The 26,039-nt window shown below is 35.9% G+C and overlaps 1 protein-coding gene across 2 annotated transcripts in view; it reads left to right on the top strand.

The window, feature by feature from the left end:
- Positions 1–1,060: 1,060 nt before the first annotated feature.
- Positions 1,061–26,039, top strand: part of SUZ12 (SUZ12 polycomb repressive complex 2 subunit) — a 38,496-nt gene continuing 13,517 nt past the window's right edge. Inside the window, exons 1-8 of one of the 2 annotated variants that reach the window (XM_036835974.1) lie at positions 1,061–1,582; positions 3,914–3,960; positions 4,045–4,109; positions 8,430–8,498; positions 17,413–17,462; positions 20,641–20,726; positions 22,492–22,723; positions 23,837–23,930. In XM_036835974.1, coding sequence (XP_036691869.1) covers positions 1,309–1,582; positions 3,914–3,960; positions 4,045–4,109; positions 8,430–8,498; positions 17,413–17,462; positions 20,641–20,726; positions 22,492–22,723; positions 23,837–23,930 — 917 coding nt within the window. In that variant the 5' untranslated portion in view covers positions 1,061–1,308. The remainder of the gene's footprint in view (positions 1,583–3,913; positions 3,961–4,044; positions 4,110–8,429; positions 8,499–17,412; positions 17,463–20,640; positions 20,727–22,491; positions 22,724–23,836; positions 23,931–26,039) is intronic. The other variant, XM_036835975.1, reaches the window with a different exon arrangement.

The raw sequence follows: 26,039 nt of genomic DNA, 5'->3' as shown, positions 1-26,039 counted from the left end.
ACAGATTGGAATTTTTGAAGATAATGTTTCATTTTAATGTAACACAAGATTACAGGATTTGATTTGGAAGAACATCCTTAGAGATCATCTTGTCCGACCTGAAATTCAAATCTTGAAGAGTATTAGCTCAACTCCAAACCCGTCCGGGCCTATGTATCTCTCTTTTTAAGCGAGACCGGCTAAACACCGGATCCCCTCTCCAGTTTTTGAGCGCAAAATGAGCAGGTTCTCAAGATGGGTGTAGGTACTTCTAAGAAATCATCCAGTTTGTCCCTCTGGCCACTCCTGTGGTGTCCGGGAATCAAATATCTAAGGTTTGCTTCCAACACGTTGAGAAGCCACAGCCGCTCTCAGTAACGATCCTGATGCCTCACCGCACCTACAGAAAATCCTTTTCCTCATTTTATAGGACATTCCTGCTCCCTAGAAATCGCTCCCTTTGGTGGAGCCCAGCGGCGTCCGAGAGCAGCAGCCGCAACCCCTTGGCTGCCCCCAGTCCTCTCCAGGGCTCGCTGGGTGGGATTCGGCCAAGGGTGGCTTGAGGCACGTGGTGGCGAGGGGACCGGGGAAGAGATCCTCGCCCTGCGAGCCCCTCAGACCAGAAGCGACCCGACCAACCCCCAAGCAGGCCCCTTTCTGTGAAGTTAGAGACTCGGTGATCCGGCATGGATCTCAGTTCATTTAACAAGCCCCTCGACCCCCCAGCACCCGCCCCCCCGTTCCTCAGAGGCCCGCCTCTCCTCAGGGGTCCTGTATCCCCCGGGGGCGGCGACTGACGACGCTCAGAAGGCGAGAAACGGCTCCCTAAGCCGCTCGCTGGGTCCCTCTCTCCCCACAATGCACCGGGGCCAGCAGGAAGGCCGCTCCGACCCCTAATTTTCCCGCGAATTCAGTTCAAAGAGGCGGCCGGGCCCGCGATCGGCAGCGCGCACGGGCCAACCAAGCCGCGCCTCCGCGAGAAGCGCCTCCGCGTGACTGACGGGGGAATCCGCGGGCCAACAGGCTGGGCGGCCGGGCGGCGCGCGCTCCCGCCGGCCAATCAGAGCGCCGGGCGGGGGAAGTGGGCGGAGCGAGGCCAGGCTAGGGTGAGCGGTCTCCCGAGCGGAGCGGGGCTCTCAGGAGGAGACACTTTTTTTTCCTCCCTCCTTCCCTCCTCTCCTCCTCCCTTCCCTTCCCCTCTCCTCCCCTCTCTCCTCCTTCCCCCCTCGGTCCGCCGGAGCCTGCTGGGGCGAGCGATTGGTATTGCCGGCGCTTACTCTCCGGGGCCGCCCGGCGGGTAGCTGGCGGGGGGAGGAGGCAGGAACCGCGATGGCGCCTCAGAAGCACGGCGGTGGGGGAGGGGGCGGCTCGGGGCCCAGCGCGGGGTCCGGGGGAGGCGGCTTCGGGGGTTCGGCGGCGGTGGCGGCGGCGACGGCGTCGGGCGGCAAATCCAGCGGCGGGGGCTGTGGAGGCGGCGGCAGTTACTCGGCCTCCTCCTCCTCCTCCGTGGCGGCAGCGGCGGGGGCCGCGGTGTTACCGGTGAAGAAGCCGAAAATGGAGCACGTCCAGGCTGACCACGAGCTTTTCCTCCAGGCCTTTGAGAGTGAGTGTGTTGAAGGCTTTGAGGGCAGGAATCCCCCCGCTTGCAGCGTTAGGGGGCCGGGACACTCGTGCTGGGACCCCCTTCCTCACCGGGAGTCGGTTTGATTCGGGAGTGGAGGGCGAAATTGAGGGGGCCGTTCCGCCTTCCGGGGTTACGGCTCGAGGGGGCCCGAAGTCTAGGGCCTTGGGGGGAGGTGGACTAGGGGGTCCAGGTGAGGTTCGTGCCTCCCCGAAGATGTACACGCGAGCTGAGGCATGGGGCCCCGCGTTGAGAGCAGGCTGCTTTTTAGGTGGGGAGGTCACAGTTGGACTGTGCAGTTGGATCTACCGTCAGATCCCAGGACTAGTTCTTGCTTTCTTTCATGCCTTCCGTACTCTAGAAGTACAAGGCTGTCGGTTGTAGGTTTAGAGGAGCAAAATTAAGCCTGTGAAGAGAGGAGTGCAGTAAAATCGACCAAATTGTCAGTAGTCTGAAATGCCTTCGCACTAACTTGGTGCATTAACATGGCACCTTTTGATGCTCTACACCTTTCACATCTTTCCACCCGTTTCATGGGTACGTAAACTGAGACAGGCAGTGTTTAAGCATCTTATTTCTCTCTAGACGATCTCGGAATTCTGCCCGTTTGTAGTTGTCTTAATTTCGGGACATTTTCTGATGTCAGTTTCTGTTTTTAAGGTCTGTTTCGAGGGCAGAGCTACGACTTAATTTGGGAAGGGGGGCAAGGTGTCTGGAAAGAAACAATAGAATATATAAGAAATATCATGACTATGAGTAATCTGAACTGTTCTTTAATGAATATTACATCCTGATTGTTTTCCTCTTTGCTTTTGTATGTATGTTGTAATTTGGATGACCTTTAATAGCTAGATATCTTACAGAGAGACTTGAATAAACTCAGCTCTACCACTCAAGGTCTTTATTTACAATTTTTTTGTGGCATATGTTAAGGGCATGGTATCAGCTGTTCTTGGAAAGATGTATTACGTTGTTTAATACCCTTCTTTCATTCTCTCTCATTAGTGCTTCATGAAATTCTAATTGGAATTTAATACAAGGAATTTCGGTTTTTATTGAAATTAGTATTGAACCTGCTTGAGAAAGATTCACATTATTCTAGCCTTTGCTCAATATACTTTCAGAAATCTGGAGAGGCTTTCAGTTGGAAATATGGTGGAGAACTAAAGCACAGTGATGACAGTAAACATACATGTTTGCAGCCTTTCTAAAACATCTCATCTCCTTTTAGTTTATTTGAAACTAAAACTAAACTAACTGAAGATTAAGTGGAAATTTAAAAAATTCTTTCCAAATGTTGTGAGAAGACAAATCCTGCAAGAAAGTTTTAGCTGTTTTGCTTTTTTGATGAGTCTACTTTTAGAGAGATGAACTGTCATTAAGAGTTAGATATGGTCACAAAACAACTTGATTCTTCTCTAATATTGATCTTAGTTTCTGAGAAGTTTATATGCTTTGATGTATTTACTAATATATTAGTCATATTAGGTCATTTTTATACTGCTTTATTTAAAGAAACATAATACTAACAGGTCATTAATGTAACTGGTATTATGGTACTTGTATATAAAATATTTTCTATCTGTAACCTAAGTCCTTTATAACAGATTTTAACTAAACAGCATTAAAAACACTTTGGGAATCTATTACTTTAAAAATATGTGTTGAGGTAGTATTTACATACTGAGGTAATATTTACACTGAGCAAAATAGAAACTTGAACTATAACTAGCAATATTCATCGAAAATTTTAGCTAATTTATGTCTTGGATTTCACTTTGATTATATCTGTATTAGGACGTCTATCTAGGTAACGGTTTTATTCCATTTCGGCTGACGACTGTACAGACTTTTGAAAAGACCAGTTAAAAAGTGAACATTTTATTTTGTTATTTGGCTTCAATAAAGAGTTCTTTTACTGAATCCAACTACCTCATTTTAGCTACTTTTTAGAAGATGGGTTATAAATAGTTTAAATTAACTAAGCTAAATGAATATAACTACTTCTTTTCAGTTCTGCATACAGACTAGTTTAAAAATAGCTACCTTAGAAATGCAAGGTTTTAGAACTAGATTTTAGAGAAACTTAAGTTTAAAGTAAATGTAGATGCATTTTGTGAATGTATGCTATAGATTGAATGTCTTTTGATCTAATTGTGCATACTTATTTTCTTGATGTAAATATTCACTACATAGTTTCCATAATAGGTTATTGGTTTATATTGGTTATAACATGGGCTGGGTTGGTATTTTCTTAACAACTTAAGTAATGAGTAAATTTAGATAACTTTGGATTTTGTTTCTGTTACCTAGAACCAACGCAGATCTATAGGTTTCTTCGAACGCGAAATCTTATAGCGGTAAGTAATCAACAAAATTTACTGATACTATTTTTTTGCTAGAATTTCACCTATTTAATTTTAATATTTTAACTTTTTTTATAGCCAATATTTTTGCATAGAACTCTTACTTACATGTCTCATCGAAACTCCAGAACAAACATCAAAAGGTACATTTTATGACTCTTATTTCAAGTTGTTCAAGCCATGTTAAAATTTTGTTTGAAAGTATGATTTCTAATGAAAGATTAAATATGAAAACTGAGGTGAAAGAGTGAATTGGTTGCAAAGTGATTTTTAATAGTATCATTTTTGTAAATCCCAGTTGATTGCCAATTTTTTTCCTAACAAATGATTTGTTAGTGGAGTAAATGAAGTGATTTTACTGACTAATGTTTTTTACTCTGTGCTGATAGTTATTTTCAAGTTTGGTAGAAGTTGAGGATTTAAATATTTACTAAAGGGCTCATGGGAACTATCTTTGATACATAAATTTAACAGTTGATGTCTGAATATTTCTTATATTTTCTAACAATAAAGAATTCACTTCTATGATGATAGGTTCAGAAAGTCTCATTTTATATCTTTGGTGGTTGTCTTATTAAAAGGGAAATACTTTTGCAGTCAGTAGGAGGAATGTCTTTAAAAACTTCTTAATCACCTAGTCTTAAAGTGGAATCTGAAGGTGTCGGAGAGCTTGTTTTTGCTTTGTAACATTTAACCATATATAATTATAGAATGGTAGTTTCTTGTTCTGCACCCATGATTATCTACTGAGCATATCATGTGAACAACTTTAAATTAAAGGAGAGAACCTCTACTAAGCATTTGGTATTGTTATAGTCTTGACTTAGTAAAACCATTAAGCTTTTCAATAAACTTTGAAACTAAACTCCTTTGGAGACTCCTACTGGTTATCAAATAAGCACCGTGTTTTTTACAGCGAGACATAGTTTAGCTTTGTAGATATATCTAGATGTATTTTGAAGGATTGAAACGTTAAAACTATTTGTCATCTGGTAATCTTTCTGAATCTAGAGAGAGAGAATGAGTGCATTGCATTTAACGGGTGAAACCTGCCAGGTGCCTAAATAACTAGGAAGAAGGTGATGGATTAGGCAGCAGAATTATGTCAGCTCTTTACCTGTCTACTCTATGCCAGGATTCAGGAAACTTTTTCTCTAAAGGACCAGATAGTAAATATTTTAGGCTTTGTGGTCCAGAAAACGGAATTGAGGATATTAGGTAGTATGTAGGTACTTATACAGAAAGAGAAAACGAATATCAACAAATTTTTTTATTGAAATGAAATTCAAAACATAATAATTGAGTGCAGTGTTTTCTTTTTTTTTTTCCTTTTCTTTTTGGGGGGGGTGGGGTTGCTGCGCGGCTTTCGGGATCTTAGTTCCTTGACCAGGGATTGAACCTCGGCCCTGGCAGTGAGAGCGCCAAGTCCTAACCACTGGAGCCAGGGAGTACAGTGTTTTATAATACGTGCCTACGAGTGAGAAATGTGGGATTCTTTTATTTTTGCTGGGTGGGGTGGGAGGGAAAACATTTAGCTTAATTGGGATTGAGAGTTAGTATTCTCTGCTATTAAATCACTTGCAAATGTTTTATCTGTAAAAACCATTCTTAGCTTATGGGCTGTGCAGAAACAGACAGCAGGCTGGATTTGGCCAATGGTCCATAATTTGCAGACCCTTGATTTACTCTGTAAAACTAGGAGAATTTGATTAAGTAGTAAACTTTTTCTTTTAGTATTTTTAATATGGAAGATCAGTTACCATCTAGAGGGCTTCCCTGGCGGTCCAGTGGTTAAGACTCTGTGCTTCCACTGCAGGGGGCGCAGGTTCGATCCCTGGTCAGGGAACTAAGATCCTACATGCTGAGGTGCGGCCAAAAAAAAATTTTTTTTAAGTACTGCAGTTGTCATCTACAATGCTGCCCGATTTTAATTTTAAAGTGATAAAAGTTTTTACAGAATAAATTTGAGTTTAATCCATAAGTGGATTAAAATATATACATCATGTTTGTTTATTAGACTATTTGACTGCCTCCTTGTGGGATACATTTCTGTTGTCTGCTAATGTGTGGAGGCAATTTTAAAAGCATGGCAGTAGAAATGAACTTTCTTAATTTAGTACCCCTTAGGTAAAAAATTGTCCTTTGGGACAGTTTCGAAGCAGTTTGCCAGCCAAGAAACGTATACATTCCATTTAGTTTACTTCCATGTAAAAATGCATTAGGAATCACTTAATTCTTTTGTTGTATGCCTGGCGTATATAAAACAATAAGACTGATTTTTAACAAATTATACTACAACTTAATATCTTCAGATGAGTGCTGTCCTTTTCAAAGTAGTTGGTGAATTTGGAAGGTGATGAATTCAGCCCAGTGATTGTGGTCTTTGTTCCAAATGTTTTTGGAACTGCTTTTACAGAATTGCTTTTAGTCCAATCCCTTTGCTCAGAATGTTTTTGGAACTCCTTTTGTACTGTTACACAACAACATAATATTCATTGTTGGAGTACACTTATCACTCCTTTTGAAGTTGTACAAGCAGGTGTAACATTAAATCTGATATATTTGTTAAACTTGCCTTTTACTTTAGTTGCACTTCATAGAGGTATTCAGCTTCTGTAGGCTGACACTCACTACACTGGCACAGTGGAAATACTGGTGAGGACAACAGCATCTTTTATTGAATCCATTTTAGTAGGTTTTATGTAAGCTGTTTCTGAATCCTCCCCAAAAAATTTCTTGAATTTTAAGAATATTCTCCTTTATGATGACCTTTTGATAACTATTTCCCTTGTTAAATCTGAGCTACAGTAGCAGTACCTTTCTAAAGAACCAGAAATACTTGGTGTTGGGAGGTGGGGCTGCTTTTGTATAGTTGCCTATACAGTTTGTTTTGTTTTTCCTAAGGAACGCTGGGTTACCTGTATGATCTATTCAAATGGTTGTTAATACTCAAGTTTTCCTATGTACAACTCCATAAAGTTGGAAGAGGTGAACCTTGTGACCTACAGTCTTAACTTTTCTTCCTACAGACAGGGTTTCTTCTTAATCGTTACACAAAGATAAACATATTATTCTAAAAAGTTTTCAGTAACTTTACAACCCTCCTCAGTAGTACATTTCAGTATTTATACCGAAAAGTTCTTTGTAACTAGCCTAAAAGAATCCTACATTTTTCTTCTTTCTTCTCTCTTATCTATGGAGATTGAAAATGTATTGCCTGCCATCCTTCATAAAGAACTCCTTACTATGCTTTATTGGGTGAAACTTTAATATTGAGGTTTTCAGTAACTCTAAAGGTAAAGAGAGAAGCTTTTTTATAAAAAAAGATCTTTTGTTAATGGAGGCTATTTATTCACCTGAAATATAGATCGTATCAATTCTGCTCTTCCTATCAGTGTTTTACTACAATGTATTTAAATTAACATTTCTCTACTGATAATTTTTATTATAGTAGTTGAGTACAATAGCTGTTTTTGAGGAATGAGCATATTAGTAATTTCTAATATCTGAATTCAAGCTTTACAAGAATACATGAATCTTTCCAAGTTCTACATTTGAAGAAAATATATGAGTATAAATAGAAATATTTGTTTCCAGTTAACATATATGGGTCTAGTTTTTCAGCCTCTAGAAAATGTATATAGTAGAGCACCTTAAGAACTAAGATGAGGCTTGTTTTAGAATCCATTCATTCTTAAATTGCTTGCTAGGGGTGTGGTTATTCTTAATATAAGCTTCTATTTTATTGGAAATTACTTTTTTCTCTTAAAGTTGTTAAGTTAAAAGCTGAAAATTTTGTTACGATTTGATGGGTATGTCCTTTAAACTTCAAATTTTTTTCATGATGGTGACAACCATCTCTTTAAAATGACATACTTAACTTTAGCCATTGCTGCTAATCTTTGAGGGTGTTTTACTAACTTCATATTTGTTTTATGGAATATCCATATTTGTCAGGTTACTTAATGGAAATATGAGTGTTTCAAAATATACATAATTTGCATTTGTTTGGCTCAGTCCAACAGATGCTTGAACACCTACCAAGTATAAGGCAATATGCCAAGGACTATGTGGCTTTCCTTGAAGAAAACAAATCTCTGCCCTTCAGGAGCTAATAATCTAGTAGAAATAAAATATTTATGCAAGTTTCACATTGAGGAGACTAAATGTCAAAATAAATGTAAACCAAGTGCCATAGGTAGGGAGAAATCACTCTGGTTTGGGAATAATTACAAAAGGTTTTGTGGAAAAGTTAGCATTTGAGATGGGACTTGAAGGCTTGTTTGCTGTATTACAACATACACTGTCTCGATAGTATTCATTGTTATGGCTAACCATCCCATAATTTATCTTATTATAAATAAAATCAGATCTCCAACTTGCCTATTATAGTGACAATAAAGTGTAATCTGTTTGTTTTTCCCAGTTGAGAAGTGATTATTTTGTTTATCTGTTTCTTCCAGGAAAACATTTAAAGTTGATGATATGTTATCAAAAGTAGAGAAAATGAAAGGAGAGCAAGAATCTCATAGGTAAGATAACCTATAAGTTTACATTAAGTGACATACTTGAGGAAAGAGGAAAAAGTACAGTGATCATTTTCCTAGTGATCACCTCAATATTGTAAGGAGTTAGAATGAACCTTAGATGTCAGTTTGTCCAAACTCATACACAAATCAGGGATTACGTCTTCTGTAGCATCCCTGGCAGAGAATCAGTTCTTAAGCCTCATCTTGAATATCTCTAATGCTGGGAACTCACTGTTTTCTAAGACATTTCTGTTCATTATTGTTTTTCTCTACTACCAATTTCTTGCATTCTGAATCAAAGTTTCTGTAACTTCTGTAGTTAGTATTAATCCTACTACCTCATCTAAAGAATGATGGAGACTCATTTTTATGGTATACTCAATGTATACGCTAGGTGCTGTGCCAGGTGCTTCACAACATCACATCTCTTCTAAGTAATCATCTACAATTCTGAGAGAGGCTGTCTCTTTTTTTTTCCCATCTTGTCCTTGCTCTTATTTATATCTTTCAGGCAAAATATTCTTAACTTTAGTTTATATTTGAAATATGTTTATCACATGATAGTTTCAGAAACCTGGCCCTTTGGATGGAATCTTCTTATTGTCTGTTTTCACATATGTTACCCAGAACTAATCCCTAAATGTTCTGACTAGCCTAATATCTGCCTAGGCTACACAGTGTGCTTCTATTTATTCTTTCATACATAAACTAAAGAAAGTTGAATATTATTCTAAAGCGAAACAGGGACTTGGGTGGTATTTGTTTATTCATTGACTACTTTTAGGAAGAATGTAGAACTAAAAATACTAGATTTGAAAAAAAATGGAATTAGGAAAATTGCCACATGGATTTTTCTTTTTCTCTTGAAGTTTTAAATCATATCTTACCAACTTAGATAGGATGTACACTGACTTAATGATGCTTCATTTATACTTTCTCATTTTTGTGACTAGTATAAGATGTCATTTTTTCAATTGCTTTTATTTTAAGTTCGCCTTTTCAATTAGGTTATTTTGTTACTGGAATTTTTTTATTGCATTTTAAAATTTTTGTATCAGTATCTCGCAGTCTTGTAGGACTGAAGTGTAATTTATATTTCCATATCTAGGCAATCTTGATTTGTAAATAAACTTTGATAATCCATTCTAGAAGCTGAGATCCCAAATCTTTACCTAATCTATTATTGCCCAAGGAATACCTTACAATACAGGTTTATAAAGACTGAGAATATTCCCAGCGCATGCACTCTCTATTCTTTTCTTGAATTTCTATTCCAGATATTTGGCTGTTCACCTACCCTGGACAGAGCTTTTGGGATCCTCAGGGCCTTTTAAACTTAAAGTATAAAGCTGTAGTCAGAGCCTGATCTGACATCCTCACTTCTTTTCTCCTAAACACCTTAATAGTTTGCCCTCCAGGTCTTTCAGGGCTCATGTGAGAAGGAAGAATGAACCAAGAAGAAGAAAACTTGACCCTTTTCTTCATCTTCCCCATCAAGGTTCCACCTTCATCACTGCAAAACCTTACTACTATCTCATTGTGACACTGGCTTTGATAAATATTACAGAACTTCCTTTATAGTGTGTGTTGTGAGGAAGATAGATTATACTGGTCAGTTCTCTGAATAATCACTCACCCAATAATTATATTTCTTTCGACCCAATGGGTTCAATAGCTAGGCCAGTACTATAACAGGGGTATTGTTAACCAACTCACAGAAACATCAGAGGGTTGCGTAGAATTCCTGCTTGTCATTTTGAAAAACAACTTTTTCATTCTTTAGGATCTAGCTGGGACCAGTGAGTTGGTCATTTCAACACCCAAGATCTCTTTTTTTTTTTTTTTGAGACAGACCTAACTCTGTTGGAGCTGACCATGCTTATTTAATACCCAGTGAGGCACTTTAGACCCAGGAGGTACTGAGTTACCGTACTAGGTGCTTCAACCGCCCCCCTGGCCCACATCTTTTGAATGTCTCATTGTTGCTCCCCGAGTCACTAAAATTAATTGAGAAATTGCCTCATTTTAAGTTTACCCCCAAGGCCCTATATTCTTAAATTTCTTCAGTGTATTTCTCATCTCAAATTAGGCATAATTGGTTTAGTAGACCAATACGTCTACTAAACTTATCACATAGGATTGTAAGAAGTTCTCTAGACACCAGTATATAATGCCAGCATTGTAAAACTTTACTTGTAAAATCTATGGGCAAATTCTCTGAGAGAACAAAATAAACCTTTGTTGTTCCATGTCGTTAATTAGTAGACGTTAAAATCTTAAATCATATACAAAAAGGTATTTCCATCTATATTTTTATTCTTTACCATCTCAAACATAGAGATCTTGTTCAGTTTAATTGGATCCTGGGTCTGTTCAGTAGCTACTGTCTGGATGTCTTCCACTGGAACTCATGTTCTTTTAGTACTTCCACAGTTTTAATGTCTCCACTCTCAGACCCAATGTATTTCATTCTCAAAGTTCCAGGAGAATATCAGGATACCCCAAATTACTGTAGTACTACGGCCCAAAGCTTAGAACAGTCAAATGCCTGACCTGTTTATGACAGTTGTAGTGACTTACAAATAAAACCAAATTCCTGGCATTGTCTGTGCAAAATAAAGTTGGTGTTCCAGGATCTTTTTTGTGTTTTATACTCTAGATCTATATTTGTCTTACTTGTTGCAGATAATGGCAGAAATTTATTAGGGGAAGGAGCTGATAGAAAACAGAAACATGGGACATTTCATGGTTTTCACTTCTTCAAGGTATCCATTTGTGACAATAGACCAGAATTGCATTTGTAACCTTAAAACTCAACCATAACACCCACCAACTATGAAGATTGTTTCTTTTCTTAAACAGTGGCTTCTGAAAACTCCACAGCAATTAGCAAATTTTAGAAATTCATAGTGGTCACACTATTTGACCAGGTTTTTCACATACTCTAGTGACCAGACCTCTAGTCTCCAGGTTTTTCCTAATCTTTCTCCTTGCTCTTTTGGTGTGGTTATGTATATTTAAAATATTTTTATTTTCTTTTTAGAATTTCTGATATCATGCCTTATATTCTATCTTCTCCGTCTCTTGTTTCTGGCATGCCAATATATTGTGGGTTTTGAATTTATTTTGAGTTTTGACCAAGCACCATGGTTTATTGGTATAAATCTCTGATCTTTCTGTAGTTTTCTGTTCTAGCAGGATCCCAGGGGGTCTCTTGGGCTATTAATCCTACGAATTTTGGAATTCTCTAGTCATAACTCTTGTCTTCTAAGTGCATCTCCACTGACTGAAAGGTATCATGAAAAGATTTCCAAATTGGAATTGCTTCCAAAAGTATTTCCTGTGGTCAAATTAGAAGCATTTCCACTTAATCATTTTCTGTTCCTGGTCCACTGTTAGTAGCTGGAGAAATCCCCTCCAAAGGTAGCTGAACTAGAATATCTACTAGATATATTTTCAAACCTATGTTTTTAGTAGGTTGATAAGGTAAAGTACCTTTCATCACTTTTTGTTGTTGTTATTACAACCTAAACATTTTTTTTTTTAAATAAATTTATTTATTTATTTATTTGTTTGTTTGTTTTTGGCTGTGTTGGGTCTTGTTTCTGTGCGAGGGCTTTCTCCAGTTGCGGCAAGCGGGGGCCACTCTTCATCGCGGTGCGCGGGCCTCTCACCGTCATGGCCTCTCCCGTTGTGGAGCACAGGCTCCAGACGCGCAGGCTCAGCAGTTGTGGCTCACGGGCCTAGCTGCTCCGCGGCATGTGGGATCCTCCCAGACCAGGGCTCGAACCCGTGTCCCCTGCATTGGCAGGCAGACTCCCAACCACTGCGCCACCAGGGAAGCCCCCAACAACCTAAACTTTTGAATTAGTAATCTTCCTTTTATCATCTTTTTGTACTGTAACAAAGTCTTGGATTTTTTTCTGGGATTCCCATTTCCTTAGTGTACCATGTCCCAGACACTATACTAAGTCCTAGGGGATATAATGATGAGCAAAACAGATGAAGACCTTGCCTGTATGGAACTTACTGGCATTTAGGAGAAAAAGACATAATTGTATAATAAATATAATTATAAAATAAGTGCTGGGAAAGAAAAGTACACATAGGGAAACTATGGATGTATAAAGCAGGAGAATCAGCTCTTGTTTGAGAGTTGGATTTGGGAATAGTGATGTTCAATGAGGGCTTCCCTGAAGAAATGAGCTGAGATTTGAAACATGAATATAGGAGTAAAATGGGGATAGAGGGTGAGCAGATAGGTGATTCTCGATAAAGCGAATATTATACATAACCTCATTTGAGGCCAGAGTAGCTGACTAGAGAGAGTAGGGAGAGTGACATTTGATGAGGCTAGAGCAGATGGCCATGACCAGATAATGCAGAGCCTCGTAGGCTATTTAAGGATGTTGGTCTTTATCCTAAGAAAGCCATAAATTATTTTAAATAGATATATTGCATTAATGGTGTTTCCCTAGCCACCTCTTTTGTAGATTTAGCTGCATTTTTAAAACTTCAAGCTGCTTTTTAAGTTGATTGTATGTCTTTTCCACCATAATAAGATCTGATGTCTTCCTCCCCTTTCTCTTTTTTTTTTCTTAACAGTTCTGTCTTGATTGGAAGTTTTGAAGTTGTTTTCAAATCAGCATCTTTTCAAACTTAAGTTTTGTTCGTTTTTCAGAATCTGGGCCATAGATTTCTTTGTACATACCTACTCCTGAAGATGCCTTATCATTCACCACTGAACGTATAGGATTCTTAAAATCTAAGTATTTAAGAACAAATTTTTTTTCCCCAAAACAATCATATCTTTACTGACTTTCTTTTTTCCTGAATGCAGTGGCTGTTTTTTTTACTCTTGAAGAAAATAAACATCTTTTAGAAACAGCTCGATACATACAGTCTTCAGTGTGAAGCAATGTACTAATAAGAACACTAGTCATCTTAACATTCACAGTTTTCATATATATTATGTATATGTATACATATATACACTGTATAATGAGGCCAGATATAACACGGCCAGATAGGAACAAATTTTTAAAATGTTCCTTCTTGTATAATCTTTGGCTTTACAATAATCCCTTTATGTTGTGTCTACAATACTTCTGGGAGGTGATTCATTTGTATGTAATGGACTCCCACCCCTCATTCAACTTTATCTTCTCACTACAAAGTGTTCTCATCCTTAGGTCTGAACCTGGAAAGAGACATTGGATTCCAGAATAATGGGCTTGATGCAGTCACCAATTCCTCAGCTTTCTAATACATCGTAGCATGAAATGTAACACACTGTTATTAGATGCCAAATAGCTTATCATCACACTTGGGCTATTTTGAGGTGATACAGCCATGACCCTAGAAATGAAGCCTTACACCTGCCACTATCAGATTAATGTGTACAAATTCAAGGCACTAATCTTGGTTTCTTTCCTGCATAAAAATGTTGGTCCTTCTGTGGGATCTGGCTGTTCTTAAAATTTGAGTTTCCTACATGAATCTCATCTCAAAATGTTAGTCCCTTATGAATTTAAATTTACTTAACCTTATTCTGCAGACTTCTTTAGAATTGTCAGGTACTTGTGTTTAGAATCTTATCCCCAAATTTCACATTCCTCCTCTAGTTTCCTATTGCCATGTTGCTTGCTTCCTAAGATACAGATAGGGAACACATCACAAAGATGAACCAAATCCTTATCTGATATCTTACCTTGATCATCTAAGCTAGATCCTTTGCTGCCTAAAACTAAATAGGCCTGACCATGTTTCTTTCTTCCCTTCTTCTCATTCCCTTCTTCTGATCCAGTTTAACCAATTAAGATGTAGACACAGTAGCCACAAGAGAGGGAAGAGGGTAAATCAGAAAGGGAAAGAAAACTGCGCTTTTTCCTTGGATTCAGCCATCAACTAGGCCTCATTGTTACATTTTATTCTAGATACATATCAAGAGTGTTTACTTTTGGGAAGGGAAGGAGGAGGGGAAATTGTGCATAGCAAATCACATTCCCATGTTTGTTTTTTAAGTTGGTTAATTGAAATTTGCAATTCCTTTTCTCAAAGAAACTTTATAATGGTGGCTGAATGTGCTTGCCATCTTATTTAACTTATAATGTAGCATTTAAAACTGTGTCTCAGACCATCCTTTGGTGACCTTTTTGTTTGTTTTTAATTTCCAGTCCTTTGTAGATGGATACTTTTGTAAATGTACTGATCACATACTTGGATGTTGTGGCAATGTTAAATTTTTATGAAAGTGGTTAAAGTCTTATTCTCAACTTCTTGCCTTGTTGTGGAATGGTAACAGTTTCCCGAATGACCTCAGTTTGCAGACCACGTTTTGAATAACACTAATTTAAAATATTTTCTGGGGTAGATCAATGCAAGGTATTTCTGTCATTTCACAGTTGGAACTTAGAATCGCATTCCCTATAAAAACAATATAAATAATATTATAAGTACTACAGTATAATGGGTCCTGATCCCTGACCTTAAAAATCTTATTACTCTAGGGAGGACACCATTATCCTTTTGAAAATCATTTGTTGAGTGCCTTTCTGTAAGACACTGCTAGGTGCTAAGGACACTGATATGTCAAAAGAGAATGTGTGTGAAAAAATTGTGACAAAGTGGTAAATACAAGTGCTTGTAAAGGAAATTAAGCTCTGGGATGTTTGGGGATGGGTCTTTGTAGAAGAGGGAGAGGGTATTTTGATGGATTGTTTAGTATTTTATCCAAGCCTCACAATCTTGAGAGAGGTTATCTCCTCATTTTATAGATATCAGGTCACAGCTAATAACTGGAGCCAGAATTCAAACTTGGATTTTGTCATCCTATTCTACTTTCCTATATATGGCTTTAGTAGAGGTAAAAAGGAATGGGAACCGTATTACAGACAGCAGTTAGACGAAAGATTTCGCAGTTGGGGACCCATTAGAAAATTGGAGAAAGGAATGATTCATACAAAACCATTTTAAGAAAATTTACCTGGCCTTAGTATGTAGGTTTAACTGAAGCAACTAAGAATAGGGTAGACTGGTTGTGACTAATGGATTATCTTCTAACATGGAACCTGTAGAATATTTCTCTCTTTCAGTTTTGTTTTGGAGTTTCACCAATTCTGCATTGTAAGGTTACATTTATGGAACAGTTTTGATAGGAAAATGCTAATTATCTTTTAGTAAAATGGCACGTAGATTTCATAGATGGTAGATATACTTTTTAAAAATCAACTTTGGGTATAATTAACATTCAATAAAATACACTCACCCTAAGTATATAGTTTGAGTTTTGACAAATGTATGCATTCGCACAAGCATAACCACAATTAAGATATAGAACATTTTCATTACCTTGAAAAAGTCCTTTGAGCTCCTTTACAGTTGATCCCCTTAATGTACTTTTTTTTTTGAGGTATAAATTATATGCAGTCCAGTTCACTCTTTGGTATATAGTTCTGATGCATTCAGTCAGGTAACAACCACTACAATTAAGATAAACCCTACAGATTCCCTCATGCCCCATTTATAGTCAACCCTCCCCCTCCCCACTCCCGCTGTGTTTTTGAAATGTATCTGATACGTGTCAGAAAGTAATATACATGAATTACCTGTTTTCAAGAATACCATTTTATTTTCTTGATACTTAAGTTATAATTGCTATTCTTAGTTTTTCCTTTCTATATTTATGCTTTCTAACTCTGCTTGGACCCTTACACTTCTACTCCGCCATAGTCATTTTGTTTTCTACTGATATCCTAGCATACTTTTCTTAGTACTGTTCTAGAAATACCCTTCAGGACCCCCACCCTGTAGTTTTTTTAGCATACACTTTCATAGATTACCTCACTAAGAAAATAGAGGCATCCTCACATCTTCTGTTGAAATATCTCACTTACCTCCTGTTTCTCTAAGAAGAAGAGTCCTGGGCAAAGTTACAAAGCTAACCTCTTTATAATATGTCCTCATTTCCAGTCATTACTTGTTCCTTAACGCTCTCTTGCCTCAAAGCTTTACATAACTCTTCCCCTCTGATTATAAGAATGTATAGATTGTCACCATCATTTAAAAAAAAAACAAAAACATACCCTTTATTGATCCTTATTGCCCTTTTACTGCTATTTACTTTGATTCTTTAGTAAATTTCTTGAGTAAAAGTACTGCTTCCCTTTTCCCAACATCTGTTCTGGAAAGTTATGAATGGCTCCTGATCACGAGATAGATTGCTCTTTTTCCAGTTTAAAGGTACTACAAAAGCCTGTTGATGTTTTTGTTTATTCTATCCCAACTTAATAGTTTTTCCATTGGTAGTAAATATTTTTCAAAACAAAAGGATCATTATAGTTTATGCTTCCTTTTCATTGCTTCTAAAACTAAAAGTGAAAATGACAAGTTGAAACAGTAAATTACAAATCTATAGCAGATTTGTAATTGTATATTTCATCCCTAATTGAAGTAGAAAGTGATGGTTCTGCATCATTTGTTAGGAGGTTGAAATTCCATAGCTTGAAAATACTCAAACACTTTTGCCTGGATTCAGCTACCGTTTGACGGGTGGGAAGGGAAACCTGTCCCCATTTTATAGGTAGAACACTAAAGCACAGTAAATTATCTTGCCTCTTATTTGGTGGTCTGTTATTTTCTGCCTTGGTTCTTTGGTGTTTTTGTGTGTGTGTGTGTGTGTGTGTGTGTGTGTGTGTGTGTGTGTGTGTGTGTGTGTTTAATGTGTATAGACACACTGTTTTGGATGTCATACTTAACAGGGAGAGCATGGAGTCATGGGCTTGAACAGAGTTAAGAATTAGACAGCCAAATATTTATAAATTAGCTGAAGTAGCTTTGATTTCAGTGTTATATTTTAAAGTTGAGGTTATTTTTATTATAGAATATTAAAGTGATAAAATTTTTTTGTTTTGTTTAGCTTGTCAGCTCATCTGCAGCTTACATTTACTGGTTTCTTCCACAAAAATGGTATGTACTTAAACATATTGGCATTCTAACAACAAAACACCTTTGTGACTGAAAAAAAAATTTGCATGTAAATTCATAAAATTATATTTAATGGAAAAGATGTTGATGTTGATAATTTAATTTCTCTTTAGTGGATTTCTCCAACAGTTTCAATTATTGCTTTATTTGGTCAGTGGTGGGATGTGGAGGAGGTAACTTGCAACTCATTAAACTTTAAAAGTAGTAGTTCTTAAATTTTAGTGTGTGTAGAAACGTTTTGACAGTTTGTTTGAAGTACGTATACCTGGATACTACAGGGACTCAGATCTAGCAGGGTGTTGGTGGAGCTTAGGAGTCTGCATTTTAATAAAGCACCAAGGTAATTCAGAAGTAGGTCATCTGAGGAACAAGTTTTAAGAAACTCTGGCTTTAAAAAAAGAATGTGTCAACATATATGTGTGTAACTGAGTCACTCTGCTGTACAGCAGAGGTTGGCACAACGTTGTAAATCAACTACACTTCAATAAAAATAAATAAATAAGAAACTCTGCCTTAAAATTTTTAAAAATTGTAGGTAGACTTTATACATAAGGTTGTGTACATCGCCTGGTTTTCTTATTGCTGTCTTGCTGTCCATTTAAGTTTTAAGTAGATTTTTAAATTGTTAAAATAATCAGTGCTGTGTGGGATCATTCTTGAAGGTAAACGTTAGCTTCATCTGGGTCATATCTAAATAGATGAAATTCTGGCTCTTACCGCTCAACCGTACCTTTTAGGGCTCTAAGTATTGCAGTTTAAAAAACGCTGTGTAACATTATCTTACCCAACTCAGAGCCATCATTCCAAAGATCCTAAGTAGAAAATAATGGGAAGGACTTGTAATGAAATTAAATTTCTTAGATTTTGTCATTTTTTATTTCCAACGTTTTTCGAACTTTAAGTTATAAAGACTAATGATGAGAATTGTAATTAATTGCCTTCGAACCTGGAATAGGTGAAGAGTCTCCTGAGTAGAGCCCTTTCTGCATAAACATTTTGAGTATTTTTTTAATACAATAATAAAACAACTGAAACAACCACTGCTACCAATGGGATATATCAATGTGTTAGATATTATATAAAGAAAATTATATAGTCTTAAATGTTACTTCATTAAAAGAGGTGAAAGCATACCGGGTGAAGTTTCAGTTGGTTTCAGAATGGATAAAATGCCTCTAGGCTTGTCCCTCTTAAATTTGTATGTGTATCCTTTAATAATCATGTAATAGAATAAAACCTTTATAAGAAACAGGTCAAGTTGGTCATCCTTGGTATTGTTTAGTAAGAAACAAAGTTTAATAATAAGCAGAATGGTTATATTAGAACAGTTTGATAACTAGTCAGGTTTTTAATGTAAGAAATTTGAAGTCTGGTCATATCTGTATTAGCAGCTAATGTAACTTTACTTCTTGTTTTGCCTTACATCTGGTCTATTTTTTTAAATAGAAGTAACCTCAGTAGCATTTTCATAGTTTTTTTCCTCCTAAATCATTTATAATCATCTTGTAGAGTTCATATTTCTAATCATTCATCATACTTGGTCTTCTGTGATACTTAAAAAGTACATGAACTCTAATACTTTAGAAGCTTATAATTTGAATTTTATAGGTTTGTTAGCCCTTTGTTCTCAGGGACTTCTATAAAACATATAAATTATTCATCACTGAAATCATTGATGGATATTAATCGAATAATATTTACTAATTAATATTATTTGATTAATTAATAGTAATTGAATTTACTTGAATTAATTAGTTGAAATTAACTGGAACATGGTACGATAAACTTTTTTCCCATCTACATGACAAAAAAGTTCAAAAATTGTACAAATTCACTTGAACTTTTTTTTTTCTTGATATTACTGAAGTAAATGAGAAAGTAAACTCTGTTGATACTTCTATTTCCAGAAAATAATTTCCCATTTTAACTTTGAAATTAGTGGAAGTTGGAAAGAAGCAGATATATTGCCTCCCTTGTCTATTCAAGGTATATTCGTAGTTTTTTTTTTAAGAAATAATATTTTTAAGAAATCAGGATAGAAAAGCAACATCACAGTCCCTAAAATATGATTATTTTTTCTTTTGTTTTTAAATGAAGACTTTTGTTTAGCAATTACTACTTGAGACTGCTTAGAATGAATACACAAAGATTATTAGGGTACTATTTTCATGGTGAGTATTGTTCAGAGAGTATTTTTGTTACTGCATTTTAGATATTCGGTTATTTTTTGGTATGTTAAATTATTTTTATCCTGGATGCAACTTTCAAGAGACTGATTGAAATGTATTTTATGTATACACCCTGAGTAAGAAGAATGTTTTCAAGTAGAAAGAAGTATTGTCCAAAATCTCAGAACAAAAATTATTTTATTTCTGTATATGTTTATGGATTTATCTATAATATATAGAGAACTATATAGAAATACATAGTAGTTCGATATATTAGGAACTTAATGATGAATGAATGATTAAATATTTAAGTTTTTTGGACTATTAATGCCTTTGGGATTAAAGACAAGCTGTAGGGAAGTATTCTGGAACCTTAATTTGCAGAAGCCTTTGTTAGTTCATTGATATAGAGAATATAGACTATTACTTTAAAATTAAATTTTCTAAACATTATAAACCAAGAGATTTCCCTAGGTAGTAAATAATGTCTTGATTTTTGCTATCCCATTTAGGCATGTAAGTTTTATGTTTAATATTTTTTGAAAACTATTTTTTTAATCCCTTTGGTTATGTTTTGATCAAATCAAAGAGCCTTTTAGTTTAAATATCTGAGCATTCAAAATGAAATGAAATATGTAAAATAGTAACCAGTTCAATTTAAATGTATCTTAAACTAAATAATTTTTCTAATAGGTTTTAGAAGAAGGAAAAAATTTTTTAATGTTTATTTTGTGTGTTACCTCTCCTGAACTGTTTCATTTGCGCTTTCTACTAAGAAGCCTTAACTGTATTTGTCAAATTTGAAACTGATCTTGGGAAAAAGGAATGAGTAAACTTCTGAGAAGACTTCATTATAGGAAGTCTTTTTTGTAAATTCTCAGACTTCTTAGGAAAATGAATACTATTTTTTAAAAATAGATTTTAATCACTTCTCGGTCTTTTGGCTAAGATCAAGTGTAAAATAGATTTTAAAGTATTGATTTTCTATTTAGATAAGCCATCACAAAATTCAGAAAATGAACAAAATTCTGTTACCCTGGAAGTCCTGCTTGTGAAAGTTTGCCACAAAAAAAGAAAGGTAATGTATAGGATGATACTGGTAGATGAAATGGAATAATTTTTTTCATTGAATATATTTATGCATATATATCTTTTATGCATATAAACCTTAAAAGCTTTTAAATATGTTGATGGCTGAATTGTAAAACTGATAACCTCTTTTGCCAACCTCCCATATCTTCATGTTTTTTCTAATCTGGCTATAGGTATCTGCATAAAACTTTCTGTTACAGGAGTATGACAGTGAAGGGAAGAAGCTATCTTTTAGCATCTTAGGAGATAAATTCAGTTGCTTCCTGCCACTCCAGTCTCTTAGCTTATTTTTTTTAGCTATTTGTACACATTAATGTTTTAAATAAGGGCTAAGAGAGAGTTTTTCCCAAAAGGATTATCTTGTAACACTACTCTCAGGCAAAGAAATTTCTGTTTCTAGCATTATCAGCCGTTAACTTATAAATATATTGCTTCAAATTTTTATTTATAAGATGAAATCATTTCACCATAGAAACAAGTATTATGGTGGTTAAATTTCCTGGGCAACCCACCAAAGCCAACAGATATACTTTTAGTAGCCTTAAGTCCTTGGGTATTTTAAGAATGGGAGGGAATTCCCAGGCGGTCCAGTGGTTAGGACTTCATAGTCCCACTGCAGGGGGCCTGGACTCGATCCCTCGTCGGGGAACTAAAAGCCCACAAGCCATGTGGTGAGACCAAAAAAAAAAAAAGAATGACCTGTATAGAGGTTCTGATTGCTCATGCTCTTCCAAAATCAATCACAGTAAGGTGATATGGTGAAAACTGTGCTAGAGCATTGGTATGGAATAGACCAAGGTGATGGGAGACAGCAGTGTAAGTACATGTTAAAAACTCTATAAAGTTAGTTAATAATACTCCACGCTCCCACCCAACCCCCATACGCAGCAAGTAGTGATGTGAAAATTCAAGATAATATTAAGGCAAAAAAATGTGCCTGTAACTATAGTATGATCCTTTTTGTGTTAAAAAAAAAAATAGGCATAAATATTTTCTTCAAAGGATATATACAACCAATTGCTAATATTAGTCTTCTCTGGAGCATAAGACCTGGGGGGTGGAGGAGACTTTTATTTTTCTCATTTTATATTCTTGTAGAGCAGAATTTTAAGACCATAAGCATGTATTCTGTTTGTTTTTAAAAAGAAGTTACCTAAAATATGTACTATATTTTCTTGTTAAAAAGGTCTTCTGCATCTTGCAATTTTTCAACTTTGCTCTTTCAGCGTAACTCTAGTCATATAATTACAGAACATTACTCATAAGATGATTAATGTTACTTCTTATAAACTATTTCAATATATGGATTTACTATTTCTCAGTGTTGTTGACAGTGGGGTTATTGTAATAATCTTTTTTCATTTCTAATAGTCCTATCAGTCATTTTGTTAAAATAGAATATTTAAGGGGAAAAGGTTAATTTGCATGAGTTGTAATATTTTAAGCATGGTTTTAGTTCTATATTTCTAACTTAAAACTTTCAGATGACCATCAGCTAAATATTAGATATACTATTATATCATTATTTTCATTATATTGAGGATATCCTCAATTGTGCTAATATTTGAAAGATAGTTGATCCAAATTTTCTTTTTGCTTCATCACAATTTTCAGACGTATGGTTAGAATTTTAGCATGCCATTTGGAAATCATGGCCTATACCATATTTCCTATAGCTGTGATTAGAGGTTTTATTGTAATTCTTACAATTGCATATGCATAAATAAATATAATAATCTTTGCCTTTGCAGGATGTAAGTTGTCCAATAAGGCAAGTTCCTACAGGTAAAAAGCAGGTGCCTTTGAATCCTGACCTCAATCAAACAAAACCTGGAAATTTCCCGTCCCTTGCAGTTTCCAGTAATGAATTTGAACCTAGTAACAGCCATATGGTGAAGTCTTACTCATTGCTATTTAGAGTGACTCGTCCAGGAAGAAGAGAGTTTAATGGAATGATTAATGGAGAAACCAATGAAAATATTGGTAATTTTTATTTTAATAATTTTACTAGATTTTGTTGGAGATTAAGGTGATCAGTGAAAATGATTGAACTAATACATCTTCATAGTATTCATAATTGTGTACAAAATATTTCTTTTTTTAGTTATTTTCATATTTAGAGGAAAAAATGGCGCAGAACTAGAAATAAATGCATGTGTTCTAATAGCATGGCCTTTATTTATTTGCAAATCTCTTATAGTCTAATGAGATAATTAATTTTATGGTATATTGGCCTTGCTTTTAGACTTTTGGCTATTGTGCTGTACTAGGTATTTTCATCTGTAAAATTCTCATTGTTGTACGATGAAACATTTCATGCAGCAAAAAAAATGTATATATATATATATTGAACACTGGATGGAAAATACTGGTATTTAAATTAGTCTCTCAGCAAACAATGAATTCATTCCCCCCTCAACATTTTATTGTGAAAAATTTCATACATACAGAACAGACAAAAGAATTTGGTAGTGAACACCTATCCACCCACCACTTAGAGTCTACAATTAACATTTTATTATACTTACCATACATGTATCCTTGTATCCTCCCAACAGTTCTGAATCCACCTTTGAGGTAATCATTCAAACAACATATAGGTGCTGGGGACACAAAGATGATTAAAAAATCCAGTCCCATCTTCCAAAGGCTCATAACCTAGAGTATGGAGATAAACAAAATATAATTGCAGCTAAATGATATGTGGTATAATAGAGGTATTTGTGAAGTTCAGGGGAGAAGCACCTTGGAAGAAATAATCTTTGAGTCTTGAAGTATGCTTTGAAGTTCCTGGAAAGTAACCATGAATGAGGAGGGTTTTTTTCTCCTTGCCTAGCAAGAAAGATCATTCTGAACAGAAAATAACATTTGCAAAAATGTGGGGTTAATAATGTCAATGAATATCAAAAAGTAAGGACATACACATAAGGCTGAGACATAAAGTTGAAGAGTGTTTGGATATTATTATATTGCAACTTAAGTTTATTTGCACCTCATTTGGGATAAATGTAGTATGTTATGTGAAGGGACTATATATCATAAATATGATGTTTTTGCTTGAATATTTGATTGATGAGAAATGTTTGTCAAATTCAGATGTCAATGAAGAACTTCCAGCTAGAAGAAAACGAAATCGTGAAGATGGGGAAAAAACATTTGTTGCACAAATGACAGTATTTGATAAAAACAGGTAATGTTGATGGACAAGCAAGGCTCCCATGTTTTAGAAATGTTTTTATTTTGAAGCAGAATATAGTGGTGATATTGTTTCTTTGCCTTTGTTTCTCTTTATTCTTATGGATGAAAAAACAAATTTGCAAATACTGAACTTTTCTCTTTATCACATAGAAAGCAATAAACACAGATGAGGAACTATTTGAACGGCTCAGTTAAGATTGTTTATTCAGCAAGTATTTTCTGAGTGTCTCCTCTTTGTCAGACACTGTTTTAGGCAGTGAGAAGGCAACAAAACCCCTGCCCTCATGGAGCTTAATTTCTAGTGGAGGAAACAGACACCACCCCCCAAAATTGTATCAACTAATGTCACTTAGTGGGAATGCTGTGAAGAAAAAGAGAATAAATGGTGGTTTTGTAGAGAAAGCCTCTGAGAAAAGGTTATATTTGAGCAGAGACCGGAATAAAGTGGGCCCCATGCAAATCTTGAGATTATGTATTTACTAGAGTTAAGGAAGAAAAGTGTGTGTAATCATCATTGTGTGGCTCTGTGTGCATTTGGCACAGGGTAGCAAGGAACACTTGGATTTATAATCATCTCTGCAGTTTTCATTTGGGAATGAAGCATCTTAGTGCCAGTAAAAGAACCTCTGGGAAGCAAATACAGCATTCTTTTTTGATAGGCTTGGAGGATGAAACCTAATGATTTCTTGTCCTAGGCTGCTCACTGGTAGTTAACCCTTAGGTATAGGAGAAAGAGCCAAGAAAAGCAATTAGTGTGTTTCTCCTGCTCTTTGAAAAGTAAATTGTTGCCTTAATGTAATCCACTTATTAGCCACTAGGGTAAAGAAAGGTTATAGGGCTTTTAATGGGAAAGCAAAGGTGATTAGGAATAATGCCATGGATTTTGCTACCATATTGTCTTAGAGTATAATCACTTAATGTCGCTTAATGTTACCGGCAGAAACCAATATAGTGTTTTTTTTAAAGTCAGAAATTTGAATGTGGATCAAAAATTTAAATGGAGAACAACAGAAACATATATGCTAGGAGATAGGGGTTGTGTCTGTGGGAGAAGCAATTAGGCTGTTGTTGCACACTGGCCTTCATCAGTGTTGGTAAATGTTCTATATATTTTAGGCAGCGTGAGGGGAGGGGTACATTATATTCTTTTAAGAATTCTTTCTACCTTATATTAACATATTCCTTGTACGTTAAAACAAAAAAACTGCTTTTTTAAAAAGTACCAAGAGGAAATCATGGGAGAATTTTCCCGCAACTTCTTTTGAAAATTTCCAAACCTATAAAAAAGTTGAAAGAACAATACAGGTAGTAATTAATACCCATGTACCCTTCACCTAGATTTATCAGTTGTTAACATTTTACCACATTTGCTTTATTTGTGAGTGTATTTTTGTGACAAACCATTTGAGGGTTAGATCATGACGCTGGATTTCATTCCTTATTCATAAACACTTCTTTCAGCGTGTATCTCCTAAGAGCAAGGACATTTCCCTCCATAACCACAGTACGCCTATCATATTCAGGAAATTTAACATGATACAAAAAATACAATACTCTCTCCCCAGTTTCCTCGATAATGTCCTTTTCTGTTCCCTACTCACCCCATTCAAGGATTGCGATCTGTCAGTTGCCATATCTATTCAGTCTCCTTCAATTTGGAACAGTTTTCCAGCCTTTTTTTTTTTTGCCTTTTGTAACAACACTTTAAATACAGGCCTGTAGTTTTGCAGAATGTCTTTCAATTTGAACTTTTGTGATTATTTCTTTATGTTTAGATTCAGGTTAAACATTTTGGGCAGGAACACTACTTGGTGATGTGTTCTTTGTGCACATCACAGACAGCTGATACTAGGTTTGATCGCTTGGCTAAAGTGGTGTTTATACCATATTTCTCCATTGTAATGGTCCCTTTTCACTTTAATTAATTAATATGCAACCTCTGTAATAATTAATACATGAAACTGGATAAATGTCCTTTTTCTCCCAACAGTCTTTTTTTTTTTTAACGCAATAGTTTAGCATCCATTGATGATTCTTACTTGAATAAATTATTCTATGGCGGTGGCCACATGGTAACTTTCTATCAGTTCTTCCATGTTTG

The sequence above is a fragment of the Balaenoptera musculus genome, chromosome 20, assembly GCF_009873245.2.
Source record: "Balaenoptera musculus isolate JJ_BM4_2016_0621 chromosome 20, mBalMus1.pri.v3, whole genome shotgun sequence".
Lineage (NCBI taxonomy): Eukaryota > Metazoa > Chordata > Mammalia > Artiodactyla > Balaenopteridae > Balaenoptera > Balaenoptera musculus.
The sequence above is the reverse complement of the archived record's forward strand: the minus strand, read 5'-3'. Positions and strand labels throughout refer to the sequence as shown.